Source organism: Frieseomelitta varia, unplaced genomic scaffold, assembly GCF_011392965.1.
Source record: "Frieseomelitta varia isolate USP_RPSP 00005682 unplaced genomic scaffold, Fvar_1.2 scaffold_43, whole genome shotgun sequence".
Lineage (NCBI taxonomy): Eukaryota > Metazoa > Arthropoda > Insecta > Hymenoptera > Apidae > Frieseomelitta > Frieseomelitta varia.
In genome coordinates this window covers 53,317-67,955 of record NW_025110179.1, presented here as the reverse complement: position 1 = coordinate 67,955, position 14,639 = coordinate 53,317, and the positions used below count along the sequence as shown (strand labels likewise).

The following is a 14,639-nucleotide window of genomic DNA, read 5'->3' as shown; positions in this document are numbered from 1 at the left end:
ATATGTAATTAAAAGTGACACAGTTCACTTAAAAATTTTAGTTTGACGTTCACTAGTCGTTTAAGAGTCATTGCAAAAGCAAACGGGTAAGAGCATTGCATGACATGTTCCTTCATATCATATATTTCTAAAATATTTTTTCATACTTTTCATGTTTTCTGAAATAGATGAACATTTCCAGTTAAATTGGAAATAGTATGCACACATGTATAATACTTAACTAAGTGTATAATTGTTCTTAACAGTTAAGTAAGTTATCAATAAGACCAAAAATTCCAGACAACCAAGAAGAATCATAATCTGATAACTAAAAAGATGTCGTGGGTACCTCTAAATCTATCAAGCTTCTGCACATCTAATTCTACATTATCAGCCTGTCAATCATCCAGCTTTATGTTTCTTGCACTCATCGCTGATCTTTTCGGACACTCTGAAGATTCATATCCCAATAAGAGAATAGGTAAATACAGACAAAAATAATTCAATTATAATACAGGAAAATGCAGGTAAAATGAAGACTAAAATATCGTGTAGCCAAAATCCGATAAATCATTCAATAAAATGTTATAATAAAGATATCATTTTAAGATATCACCAATAGTCTCGATATCACTTTGTATCGATAATAGAGGTTGATACTTTAAAATGGAAATATGGCTTTACATTCATTTTTTTTTTTTTACAACCTGTTAACCAAGCATTCGTAGACTTTTTGCTAAATAATATTTTTATCTGCAAAACACAATGGTAGAGTTTGAATACACTTCGCAACACTCTATATATTTCAATTGTAATTATCTGTATTTCAAAATGAAATACAATTTTTACAGTATTCCTGATTTCCAAAAAGTATGTAAAAGTGTTTGCTTCATTGAGAAATACAAAAGATGGCGGTTCAAAACTTCAAGCAATTGTATTATTATGTTTTATCTAGCAATAACATGTGCTTGTAAACATGCATTAAACATACATTGAATTACTACTATTACTGAAACGTGTTATTTTAATCATTATATTTTGTAAATGTCAACATTATGTAGGAGTTATCGTGCTTAACACGGTAGTGGAGAATTTAACGCAAACATTTTTGCGCAGAAATTTATCAAAAATTAACGATGCCACCCAACATGTTATACACTTATTTGCATACTTATGTACTTAATGACTAATTATTTAAAATCATTAGAATGTGCAAGGTGCTGGTTAAAAAGTAAGAGCATTGCATAACATGTATATCTTGATATCATATTTTTTTAAATATTTTTCCATACTCTTCATATTTCCTCAAACATTTGAACATGTCCAGTTAAAATGGAAGTAGCGTATACACATGTATAATACTTAACCATGTATAATTGTTCTCAACATTTAAGTAAATCATCAAGGTGACCAAAAATTCCAAACGACCAGGAGTCATAAGCTGATACCAAAAAGATGTCTTGGGTACCTGCAAATCTATCAAGCTTCTGCACATCTAATTCTACATTATCAGTCTGTCAACCATCCAGCTTTATGTTCCTCACACTCGTCGTTAATCTCTTCGGTCATTCTGAAGACTATCCAAATGAGAGTATAGGTAAATACAGGCAAAAATAATCTAATTATAGTACAGGCAAGTAAAATTAAGACTAAAATATCGTGTAGCCAAAATCCCATAAATCATGAATAAAAAGGTATAATAAAAGTATCACCAATAGTCTCGATATCACTTTATATTGATAATGGAGACTGATACTTTAAAATACACACATAGTTTACGTTCATTTTTTTCTTTTTACAGCTTGTCAACCAAGCATTTGTAGACTTTTTGCCAAATGATATTTTACCTGCAAAACACAATGGCAGACTTTGAATATGACAACCCGCAACACTCTGTATATTTAAATTGTAATTATCTGTATAACAATTTTTACAGTATTCTGATTTTTCCAAAAAGTATACGAAAAGATTTGTTTCATTGAAAAATGGAAAAGTTTGCAGCTTAAAATTTCAAGCAATTGTATAATTATGTTTTATCTAGCAATAACATGTGCTTGTATTAAACATACCACTTTTACTATAACTTAACTATTACTATTACTGAAACTATCGTTATTTTGATCGTTATGTTTTATAAATGTCAACATTATGTAGAAGTCATTGTACTTAACATGGTTCTGGAGAATATAACGCAAACATTTTTGTGCAGAAATTTATCAAAAGTTAACGATCGCTCAATATATTATCATATAAAATCATTATTTTAGTCTTTATGATTATTTAATCATTTTCTGAGCGCGGGAAAGAGATTGCAGCGAAATTCAATGAAAAATATATAAATATGTTGTGTGTAATTTTAAATAACAATTTGTAGATGATATGTTTTATAATAATCACAAATATATTTAATATTATTATTAATTACAATAATAATAATATATAATATATAATAATCCCACATTTTATAATTAAAATCATATTTTATATATGAATTTTCCAGAGGAAGAATATGATTTTATTATTGTGGGAGCTGGATCAGCCGGATGTGTCGTTGCAAACAGATTAAGCGAAGTGAAAAATTGGAAGGTATTCATAAAATTAAATATTTGCGTTATAACGTACTAACGTGCAGTTATCTATGCCGACTTATGTTTTTAAAATTATATAATAACTGAATTAAATGAAGGCTAGATGGAATATCTACTAAAGCTATTGTTACTCAACGATATTTTGTTTTTTTTGAACGTTAGATAATCCAATAAGTATATTTATAACATGATACGTTCCATGATATTAATCGTCATTTCACTATTCAGTAACAATCTACTGAAATGTTTTAAATACTTTAAATACTTCGAATACTTTGAATTACATTTTTAGATATTGTTATTGGAAGCTGGTATAGAAGAACCAGAGCCAGCTGATGTTCCGGCTTTTGTCTCTATATTACCTGGAAGCAATATCGATTGGATGTATCGCATGCAACCGGAGCAGCATTCTTGTCGATCCAGGAAAGATGGAGGTTGTGCGATGCTAAGGGGTAAAGTATGTAGACACATATTTCGATACTTTAACATTCTATAACTTCATACGAGACACTGACTTGTCAAGAATAAACAGAAAATTTAAAATTTCCATTTATTTGTAAACAATTAGTATAACATAGGTGATTATAATGACAAATGTACTGGAACACAAATTATAGAAGAGTTTATGTTTATATATTATATTCTACAAAATGTCTCGAAATATCATGAATATATTTATAGTTATATTCGTCAAATTTGTTACGAATCTAGCATTACTTGAAGTAGGTCTAGTATTAAAAATTTATTATTATACTTACAGGTGATGGGTGGTTCCAGTACTACCAATTACATGATATATGTTCGTGGTAATGCAAAAGATTATGACGGGTGGGCAGATGCAGGAAATCGTGGCTGGAGCTATGAAGAAGTTTTACCTTACTTTTTGAAATCAGAAAATAATAGGGATCCACAGGTAACAAATTTAATTAGAATTCATATTATCATTTACCATAAGATTAAACTGTATACAATGTATATTTATTATTATTATTATTTTAATTATAATCAGAATGAGTTTTATTCTCTAAACAAGGCAAGAATCATTTAATATAATTATCCTCACAGATATTCGTTCGAAAATTATTTCAAATTCAATGTGTAGTAATTACGAGTAGTAATTTAGCTGTTTTAGGTGGATATGAATATTGATGATTTTTTTTATATAAAATCACGTAATGTTTGTTTTATAGTACATAATTGCTTTATCTATATATTTTCAATTGATGTAGCAAATCTTGCTCTACGAAAAGATATTGACTTATTTATGGTAAAAAATTGGGAGGTATTCTGACAACAATTTTCTTAAGTTTTGCTATATATATACACAATACATAAATATCATTATTATATTATACTGTTCTAACGCTGATCAATTTAAATTTTCGATAATTAGAACGAATTTAAATTAATTTTTACCACTTTAAATATTTTAACAAATTTATCTACAATTCTCTGATTTATTATACGTATTTTGCATCTACTATAAATACATAAAAAATATAATTAAAATATAACCATGGTCTTCTTCTAAATATTATTTATCAAAAAAACTAGTGATAATTCGTTTTAGCAGTGATAAATTCATAACACACTAAATTCATATTAAATCAAACTAAAACTAGAACAAACAAACCAAACAAAAATTTAAATTCATCTAAAATTATTAACTACTTTCAATTTTTCCAGATAGTGGAAGACAATCCACTCTATCATAATCAACATGGTTACCAATCGGTACAACGATTTTCATATGTCGATATTAACGCCGAGATCTTGCTGAATGCGTGGCAAGAACTAGGTTACAAAGTCGTGGATGTCAACGCAAAGAACCAAGTAGGTGTCATGAAGGTACAAACGACATCCGCTAATGGAACACGCCAAAGCACTAATAACGCTTTCATACGACCCATCAGAAGCAAACGCAAAAATTTAACCATCAAAACAGAATCATACGTTACGAAATTGGTTGTAGACAACAAAACAAAACGTGTAACAGGCGTCGAATATACTTCAGGAAACAACCGAACTAAATTAAATACAGTTTTTGCTAGAAAAGAAGTGATTCTCTCGGCTGGATCGATTAATTCACCAAAAATCCTCATGCTGTCTGGAATTGGACCAAGAGAAGAATTAGAGAAACACGGTATTGAAATAATTAATAATTTATCAGTTGGAAGGAACTTTCAAGATCATGTAGGAATGTATGGTCTAGTAATTGCACTGAATTTTACTTCCACGAATAAAAATATTTTCATTAAGGAGGAAGATATTTTGTCTTATCAGAAGACACATAAGGGACCTTTATCTGCAATTGGTCCTACTTCTATCAATGCTTTCATTCAAACAATGCTTCAAGATGAGAATGGCGTGCCTGATATCCAACTAATTCCTGTTACAGCTGATCAAAATGATTTTTTAAGTTATCCAGCCGAATCTTTTGATATACCTCTTATCCCATTACTTTATTATGATGCTATGTCTATTATTCCATTTTTATTGTCACCTAAAAGCAGAGGATTTATATTGTTAAATGATGATGATCCTTTTTGGGCTCCACCTTTAATTTACCCTGGTTATTTTACAAATAGTAGTGATTTGGACGTATTGATAGAAGGGGTGGAAGCAACATTAAAATTATTTGATACAGAATCGTTTAAAGAGAATGATTTTAAGTTAATGGATAAGCCTTTACCCGCTTGTAAACAATTTGAGTTTGGTGTTAGGGATTATTGGAAATGCGTAATGATGGAATATACAGGCACTCTTTTTCATTCGGCTGGAACTTGCAAAATGGGGCCAAAATCGGATCCTGAGGCTGTCGTGAATGACAGGTTGAAGGTTTATGGAGTCGATGGTTTGAGGGTTGTAGATGCCTCGATTATGCCAAAGATTGTTAGGGGAAATACGAATGCGCCTACTATTATGATCGCGGAGAAAGCTAGTGCTATGATTAAGGAAGAATGGTTGTTTGGCAGAATTTGAGTTATATAATATGGAATGGATTAAATAAAGCTTAAATATGATAGTTAATTGTCTCTACTTATCTGCTGCAATACTAAAATAAATATTAAAGTAATAAATAATGTAATATTGTATTATCAAATTATATGTACACAATAGAAAGAGGGATTTCATAATACAATGGTCGCTGAATTACAGTTTATTAGCTCTATTATTAAAATAAATTGTTAGTATTAAGAAAAATCTTATAAATAAAAGAAGTATTTCTTTTAACGAATTTGACTTGTAATATCATTATTATACAGTCGTTATTATATTGTAACTGTATATATCTACTAATTACAACGCTAGATATTTATTAAAATTTACAATTTTACGCATGCGGACAGATGAATAAATTTGAAACAGAGAGTTTTTACTAAAGGAAGGAAATTTTAAAAAGTACTTCAATTTGTGATTTTTGCATGTTTTCTTATGTTTTATGAAGTTTTGTATCAGTTAGTATATATAAACATTCACCAGTTTTTCTATTATGCAGCTTGTCCATTTAAGTAAGACCATTTATTTTTTCGAATTGTGACGGTGCAAAAAATATTTTTCACCTAATATGAATAGTATCAAAAGACTAATAATTTGTTAACATTGATATCTGAAAATTAAAAGATTTTCTTTTAAAAATCTCTTCCGTGAATATCTTAATGTAAAGATAAATAATGCGGGTGAAATTATTTTTTTTTTTTATATCCGTATTATGTTAATTTTAGAAATGCTACTCTCACACTCAAGTTGCCTTTGATTATCATATGGATTTTCATTAACTCTAGCGTAATTAATAGTTTTGTCATCATACATTTTTTTACGATACTCTCAATTTGACGAAAATTTGTGACCACCTTTGCACATGTTACGTAATTGACAATTACGATTATGAAATGTATCTTTGTACACTCCCAACTGCTTCTCCCAAACACTAATCACTTTTACTATAGATGAATATCATATTGATTTCTTCCTGCGTTGAGTATTCCATCATGTATTATTGACAAACTTTTATACACTAATCGAGATTTCAAGCTATTACAAGAGATGATCATTGATGCAATAAATAGTAAACATGTTTCTTGGCCATGGTTTCTGATAGAAATAAATTTTAATTTTAGATAAATTTTACGTAAAACTTAAATTTTTAGTCATCAGTGTTATTTCAATGTTATATTCTTTACATATCTATATGTATGTCTTACTAGTTACACAATGCAATAAAGAAAGTAAGTGGTTGTATGAAAAGAAAACATCAATTCAATTTGAAAACTCCGAGAAAAATGGAAAAAGAATTTCTTACCTGTTATTAGTTTTTTGATACCATTCGTGCTAGATGAAAAATATTGTTTGCCTTATTACAATTTGAAAAGATTACCTAGATCACCTCATTTAAATGCAACGCCATTTAATGGTGCTATGTACATGTGCAAGATGGGTTGAAGCAATTGGCGATTTTAAGTCTTTCCAGTACTCCGTACATATCGACAAACAAAGAAAAAGTGTAAAAATAGAAAAATGAATTCTATTATATTGGTTTCATATATCATATATTTCAAATGAACGCTATTCGATGTCTCGTTTGCATAGTTGTATAATGCGTTGACCGTTATTACGATCCTAAAACAAATTCTATCTTATTTTCTATTATATTCGAACTTTTATGTAGATCGTTTAGAAATATAAACTGATTAATTTCTATCAGATTGTTGTATTTATATAAAAGAACCGTATTTATATAAAAGACCGTATTTATTAACGTGCAGATTCGTTCAAAAGCTGATGATTAATCCTCAAACCCGCGTTATAGGGTGGCATATAACTAAATCAACGTGTATCATGTCACAAAAGTTAGAAATTACTCAAGAGTTAAGAAATTATTTAATTTTATTTTGTATTTTACACTTTTTGAGATTAAACAATAATATTAAATTTTTTAGATTTAATAATAATATTAAATTGAATGAAAAATTTCCAAATTAAGCAATAATTCCTGTCCCTTGAAACATCCAGTGATGTCATTCACAGGATTAAAAATGTTATTAAATAATATTAATTTCATGTTTGATCGAATTTATAGCTAGAAGTTTGTCGAGCACTACTGTCCAAAAAAAAAAGATAATGAAATTTTATAAAGACAAGAAGATATTGTATTGCAAGAAGAAAGAATTGTATTTATATATATTTTCTGTAACCCAAGCCAAACTTAACGATAACAATATTCAATTATAGTTCTAACATTATGTATTTAAATATTTTCGTACATTACACGATGGAAATGTAAAAACAGAGCATGTGGTTTTTTTTTAAATATTCATTAAGTTTCAGAAATTATCATTCGCCAATATTCTCTCCTTATTTTATATTTAACATACATATATAGATTGCTTTCTATCTTTGCGAGAGAGTTTTTCGTTATACTTGAATTCATAGACTTGCTATTAGTATCTAGCAGCATGTTTTCGAAACTAATGGATGCATCCGAAAATATAGTCCCAGAATCAAAAAAGTATATATCAAGAAAGCTAACTGTTGTATTCAGATCTATAGTTCTAAATCGATTCAAATAATTATATATTAAGAAATATATTGATTTCTTAATCCGGTCACACAACAACAGAAAATATTCTACTTCTAAAAAATATTTTATTTCTAATATTTTATGTATCTTAGATTGTAGTAAATTCTCCATGACTTTTCAAATCTTGGTGATTTTAAGAATTTCATAGATCTTCAAATTATTGAAAAATGCATAAATACCTGTAGTCTTCAAATTATTATCAAATTATTGTCTCACATAATAGAATTCTGAACACATACAATTTTTTAACGTTGTAATCACAACGAAGTGAAAATAACATTATAATGATAATGTGTTCCAAGAAACTATATTTAAAAAGATGAAATAAAAAGAAACATGATGTATTCAATATCATTATTGTTATTATTAGTTGATTTAAGTAATACACTTCGTTATATATACAGTATGTGTATACACGTTGTATATACGTTATATATACATAACGTTCATTACAGTTATCAGACGAAGTCGACCACCACATAAATAACCCATTAGTAAATATTTCATTTTCACAAATTATGTCCAATACTATCTTGCGAATATATTATACTGCTGCGAATATATTACTGCTTAAACTTAAAAAATGCAAATGAATAAATTACATTTTTAAATGCAAAACCATTATCTGTCGAAATGTAAATATGTTTTTATGTATGTAAATTTGATATGTTAGTAAAATATGCGTGATTCCAATGAACAATATTTGCATTAATTATTCGTGCCATACAAGCATATATTATGATTTATGTTTTATCTATGATAAAATGCAAGACAAAGGCATGACCAAAACTATTTAAATCGGGACTTGATATATGTCGTATATTTCATATATTTGTAATATTTAATTAGAATTCATTATATTAATCGTTATTTAACTAGTTATCTATAATGCGTCTATTAATTATTAATATATAAATTTCTCTATATTATAGTTTATTTATTTTACTCAGAACATATAAAAGATTGAAAATTACTTGCTATAAAAAATTGAAACCTATAAGTTAAAGTAAAATAAGATTGTAAGCAATTGAGCTGTTTGTAAAAGTAATACCTTCACTTAAGCGTTTGAATATTTTTATGAATTAAATGTATGTAATATTAAATGTATTAATTTGTATTGTATGTACATTTACAGAAGGGACCTGCTAACTGTTGTGTCATTTTTCGTTGGCAAATCAATCGTCGATAGTTAATCAACGATGATATCAATTGAAAATTTTTTTATATTAAATAGACTAACTAATCCTTAGTAGATAGATAGATAGATAGGTCTTTATAGTTTTCCCTTAGGATTACAATTCCGCTTTTTTTCCACCTCCATACAGTCTTCTTAGAAATAAATACAATAATCATTCACTAGTCTAACATCATATAACCTCCACTCACTTATCATTCCCTAATAATATAATATAATATAATATAATAATAATATAATAACCACTACTTAATTACACCATAAGCATTACCATAGCTAACATCCTACTATATATTCCATTATGCCCGCTCTTATATCTAATTATATCCGTTTCCTTCACCCCACCCTATCTTTGGCCTCATTCCTTGTACTATTATCGCTTTGTCCTTTTCCTTGTCCTATTCGTCCCTCGTCATTCTCTTCCTACCCTACTTTGTCTTCCTCCTCCGATCTACCCTCACATCTTCTGATTCATGCTTTCCATCCACCTCTCTCTCCTCCCAATCATCCCTCTATATCCCGTTCCTCCGTTCCTGCAGCTCCTTCTTCCTGCCCTCTATTTCTTTTTCTATCCTTTTCAACCATCCTTCTCCTTGTCCTTCCTCCTCCAGAATTCTTCCAACGTTTACCTGCCATCTTCCCTCCTCCTCCCCACTTCTTCCACATATCTCCCATACATGCTCCCACGTCTCCTCCTGGCACAGCCTACATTTCGTTTTCTCTTCCATTTCCCAGTACCTTCCTTCCTTGATTTCATTCCCCAGTCTATACCTGGCGAGCCTTCTCACCCTATTTGTCTTCCATTTGTCATCCCTTTCATGTAAATTGGCATTCCTTTTTTTTTATGCCTTTGTATCATTTATTATACTTTGATTCTATGATCTTTTACCACTTTTCCCTTTTCTGTATCTCTTTATGCTTCCTCTCGATTTCCTCATATTCTAATTCCTTTCCTCCATTCATCTCTTTCTCTTCTTCTGCTCCCAATCCCCTCACTCTGTAGAACTCCCTTTTCTTTTCCCCCAACCCCCTTTCTCCTTGCTCCTTCCCCTCCTCTCACGCACTCCTTTCAATACCCTCTAGCCACCTCCCCTCCTTTCCGTTCTCTCAGCTTCTTCTCATAACTCCAGGCTAACTTCCCTGCTCTTGTTCTTAATAGATCTCCCTGCCACTCTTCCCTCATCATGTATCCTGGCGTTTGCCATTCCATCCCCAGCGCCCATCTTAAGTACCTCTCCTGGATCCTCTCCACCAAACCCCTCTCCTTCCATCCCCATATCTCCGTATGCTCATAGCTCAACACCGTCCACACCAGCCTGTCGAATAGCCATACCCTCCTTTCACAGTCTTTCCTAAAGAGTTTCATTCCGATTTCCCATACCATTCTCATCACCATTGCCGCTTTTTTCAACCTTTCTCTTATCTGCGCTTCTTGGCTCCCATTCCTCACCAGTCTATAACCCAAATATTTGAACTCTTTCACTTCTTTCCTCTCCATTTCCACTCCACTCTGCTCATTTGTCCCATTCCCACCTTAAACATCATTATCTTCGTCTTTTCCACATTCAAACATAGCCTCCTTTGATCCAGGTATTTATCCAATCTTTTGATCAGCTTCCTCATCTCTTTCTCCCCCTCCGCTAACACCACAATATCATCCGCGTATGAAAGGCAGTAAATCCTTTCTTTGCCAATCGTTACCCCTCCTCCCAACCCTTTCCCAATTCTTTCTCTAAATCCGATAGAAATATATTGAATAAGTGCGGACTTAGTGTACACCCCTGTTTCATTCCCCGCGCTGTCCAGAAGCATCCTCTTGTCTCACCGCCTACTCTTACTCTACTTCTCGTTTTCCTGTATATCCTCTTCATTCTCTTAATCATATCTTCGCTTATTCCTCTTTTCTCCATTGTTTGCCATAACTTCACCCGGTCTATCGAGTCGAAAGCCATCTTTAGATCGACGAATAGCGCAATTAGCTTTTTTTCCTTTACCCTCGTATACTTATATATTATATAGTTCAGCGTATAAATATTGTTAATCGTCCCTAGTTTTTTCCTAAAGCCTGTCTGTCCCTTACTTAGTATCTTCTTTCTTTCCATTTCTATCACCAATCTTTCCGCTACTACGCTTGCACATATTTTATATAAAGTATCTGTTATTGTAACTCCTTTATACTCTTCCACTACTTTCCTATCCCTTTTCTTCTTAACTGGCACAATCAACCCTTCCTTCCAGCTTCTCGGCCACCATTCACCTCTCCATACTCCGTTACAACACTTCCCATACCCAATTCTCCACCTCTCCTCCTCCGTATTTCCAAACCTCGCTTGGTATTTCGTCTGTTCCCACCGCTTTTCCATCTTTTAGTCTCCTTAGCACTTTCGTTATCTCCTCCTTTCTAATCCCTCATCGTTTTCACTGCTTCCTACCCTCCATTCTACCACATCCATTAATTCTGTAAAATATCTCCCCCACTCTTCCATTGTTATATTCTCTCCCATCCTCTCCCTTCTTCTTCTTCTTCCTCTGTTCACCACTCTCCATACATCCATTTCTAATCTAGCCTTGCGTATTCCTCCCTACTTCCTTTTCCCCTTCTCCAGCTTCTCAGTTTCCTTCTCTTGGTCCTGTGTCTTCTTTTCCCTACATTTCTCATTCCACCATTCAGTTCTCTTCCTTCCTCCCTCCAGCTCTTCCTTTAACGCCTCTCTTATTTTCCCTATATCCTGTTTCACCATTTCCTCCGTGCTTCTTCCTTTTCTCCCCATTTCTCCTAATCTTCCCCTACATTTCTCCACACCTTCTGTTGTCCAATCTCCTCTTCATCTTTTCTTTTCTTTTCCTTTACTTTTTCCCTCTTGTTCTCCCTTTCCTCTCACAATCAGTGGTAAGTGATCCGAGTCTACTCTCTCTCCTACTTCCATCCTTTTTATTCCTTCCTTTCCTTCATCATCTGTTAATACATAATTAATCACTGACTCTTCTCTCGCCCCCGCATAGATGCATTCTCCTCCCTCGTCCCTCTCTATGTTTCCATCTACAATAAACCACCCCGTCTCCTCTATCGCCTTTAACAGTTTCCTGCCCTCTGCGTCCACTTTCTTATCCTTTGATCTCCTTTTTCCTGCCTGTTCTGCCTCATCCTCTCTCCATGTTTTTCCTCCAAATTTCCCCGTCCTTGCATTTAGATCTCCTCCAATTATTCCTTTTACCTCCTTTTCTTCTATCTCCATCCAATCTTTTATTCGTTCTACTTTCTCTTCTACATCCCCTAGTGTGTAGATTCCTGTCAATCTCCACACCTCGTTTTCCATTCTCACTTTCAATTTTATCATTCCTTCCGCTACCGAAATCAGCTCTTCCACCATCAAGTTCTTCTTCACCACCACTAATATGCCTCCTATTGCTGCTCCTCTCTTGTTTTTCCTACCTGCATCTTGTTTATACCACTCGTATCCTTTCGGCAGTTTGCTCTCGATCCTTCCCCATTCCTTCCTCTCCAACCATGTTTCCAGCAAAAACATAACCTCCCACTTTCCTAATTTACCTCAGAATTAGTTGTCTTTATTACCTAATCCTGCCACATTCCAGAACACCACTTTCCAATTACTCTCACCCTTTTTTCCTTTTTCCTCCATTCTCTTTTCATTTCCTCCTACTCCTTTCGCTTCCTTCTTTCCTGCCTTCTCTACCTCCAGCTACTTCTCTTCACTCCTCTCCTCCTCCCTTCTAATTCCCCAAGTCTTTAGCACATTTCCCTCCTCATCCCATTTCCACCATACATCATCTATCAGGATCTTCCCATATCTTATCCACGTCCTCCTTCCTTTTTTCCGTTTCTTCTCCGCAATTTTTCTTAGTTCTCTTTGCATTTCCCGCTCCCTCTCTGTGAGATCGTCCAACCTTTCCTTTTCTCTCTTGAGCTTGTACTTATTGGCCATTATGCCCATCTTCTGTTTTAAGCTTCCTATTTTCACCACTACCATATCACTCCTTCCTGCTATCCTGTTTATACTTTCCACTTCCGTCTTTTCACCTATCTTTTCTATAATCCTTTCCACTACCTTTTCCTTTTCCTTTCCTTTTAGATTCACTTTTTTTATTACAATATTCCTTCTCTTCTCTTCTCTCTCCTTTCTTTCCAACTTCTTTTCTATCGCCCTAATCCTACTCCTTACTCCCTGCCCCCTCTCTCCTATTTCTTCCCCTTCTCTCTCCTCCATCTCCCCCATCCTTTCTTCCAGCTTATTTATTCTTTCTTCTAATTTTCTTCTTTCTTCTACCATCTTCTCCACTATCTTTCTAATTTCCTCCCTTATTTTATTCTTGAGCTTCCCATCTCCATTCCAATTCTCTTTTCCACGCTATCTCCTAATCCCTAGATTATCTCCTTCTGTTGCTGCCCCATTTCCTGTATGATCTCTCTAAGCTCCTCTACATCCTTCCTTTTTTCTTCTTCTTGTTCTTCTTTATCTTTTATCTTTTTTGGTGACTCCCCCTCCATATTCTTTCCCTCTGCTTTTGCCCTTCCTTTGCTCATTTATCCAATCCTCCTTCATTATTCTCCGCCCCTACCTTCTTTTCTCTCACAGATCTCTCCCCTCTGATCCCTCCTTTCATATTTCTAAGCTCTCTGCTTTCTCCAATCTTCTTTAGATCTTCTCTAGAGATCTTCTTTTCCTCTGCTGTGCTCCTCTTTTGTTTAACGATGTCACCGCTTCTGATCCTCTAACACCTGTTTTTTCTAACTTCTCTTTCTCTTCTCTTTTTTTTCTTCATTTCTCCTTTTCCCTTTATCTCCCGTCGCCCACTCCTTTTTCTTCTCCAACGTATCTTCCTTCCTTCTGCTTCTACCTCCCCAAACCTCGTATAATCGCACTTCTCCTATCTAAACTTCTTCAAATTAACTTCCTTTTTTCAGTTTCCGTCACTCCGATAACAATCCTTAATAATAGAGTAATTCTTAGTAATAGTATTACTGAGTACCAGTCAACCTACTGTCAGATACAGATATTCAATTTCATATTGTGATCTTGCACATTTTACATATATTGATCTAGAAAACATGAGATCAATATAAGTTGTGAATAATGGAGGAGAATATGAAACTTTAGTTTTGGAAATTTATTAATTTCCGAGATATTAATAAAAAATTTTCATACAATGCATAGAATTCTAATATTCTTAATCATCGTCATTGGCTTCATCTGCTCAAAATTTCGTATTGATCACGAATTGGTGTTTTTTAAAACTAGAAATTATGACAAAGTGACACACAAAGATTAGATCAGAG

At 32.7% G+C, this 14,639-nt stretch overlaps 1 protein-coding gene and 1 long non-coding RNA gene across 5 annotated transcripts in view; one reads left to right on the top strand and one right to left on the bottom strand.

The window, feature by feature from the left end:
* LOC122532001 (glucose dehydrogenase [FAD, quinone]-like) overlaps positions 1-5,687 on the top strand; it is a 48,516-nt gene extending 42,829 nt beyond the window's left edge. For 3 of the 4 annotated variants that reach the window (XM_043660404.1, XM_043660403.1, XM_043660402.1), the window contains exons 2-6: positions 246-460; positions 2,480-2,565; positions 2,860-3,024; positions 3,328-3,480; positions 4,254-5,687. In XM_043660404.1, the coding sequence (XP_043516339.1) occupies positions 316-460; positions 2,480-2,565; positions 2,860-3,024; positions 3,328-3,480; positions 4,254-5,549 (1,845 nt within the window). In that variant the 5' untranslated portion in view covers positions 246-315 and the 3' untranslated portion in view covers positions 5,550-5,687. Of the gene's footprint in view, positions 1-245; positions 461-1,367; positions 1,577-2,479; positions 2,566-2,859; positions 3,025-3,327; positions 3,481-4,253 lie in introns of all 4 variants that reach the window. The other variant, XM_043660405.1, reaches the window with a different exon arrangement.
* Positions 116-13,413, bottom strand: LOC122532009. The gene is made up of 3 exons (XR_006307431.1): positions 12,918-13,413; positions 8,678-8,680; positions 116-127 (listed from the first exon to the last, which is right to left on the bottom strand). It is a non-coding gene; the product is annotated as an uncharacterized LOC122532009 (long non-coding RNA).
* Between the last annotated feature and the right edge of the window lie 1,226 nt (positions 13,414-14,639).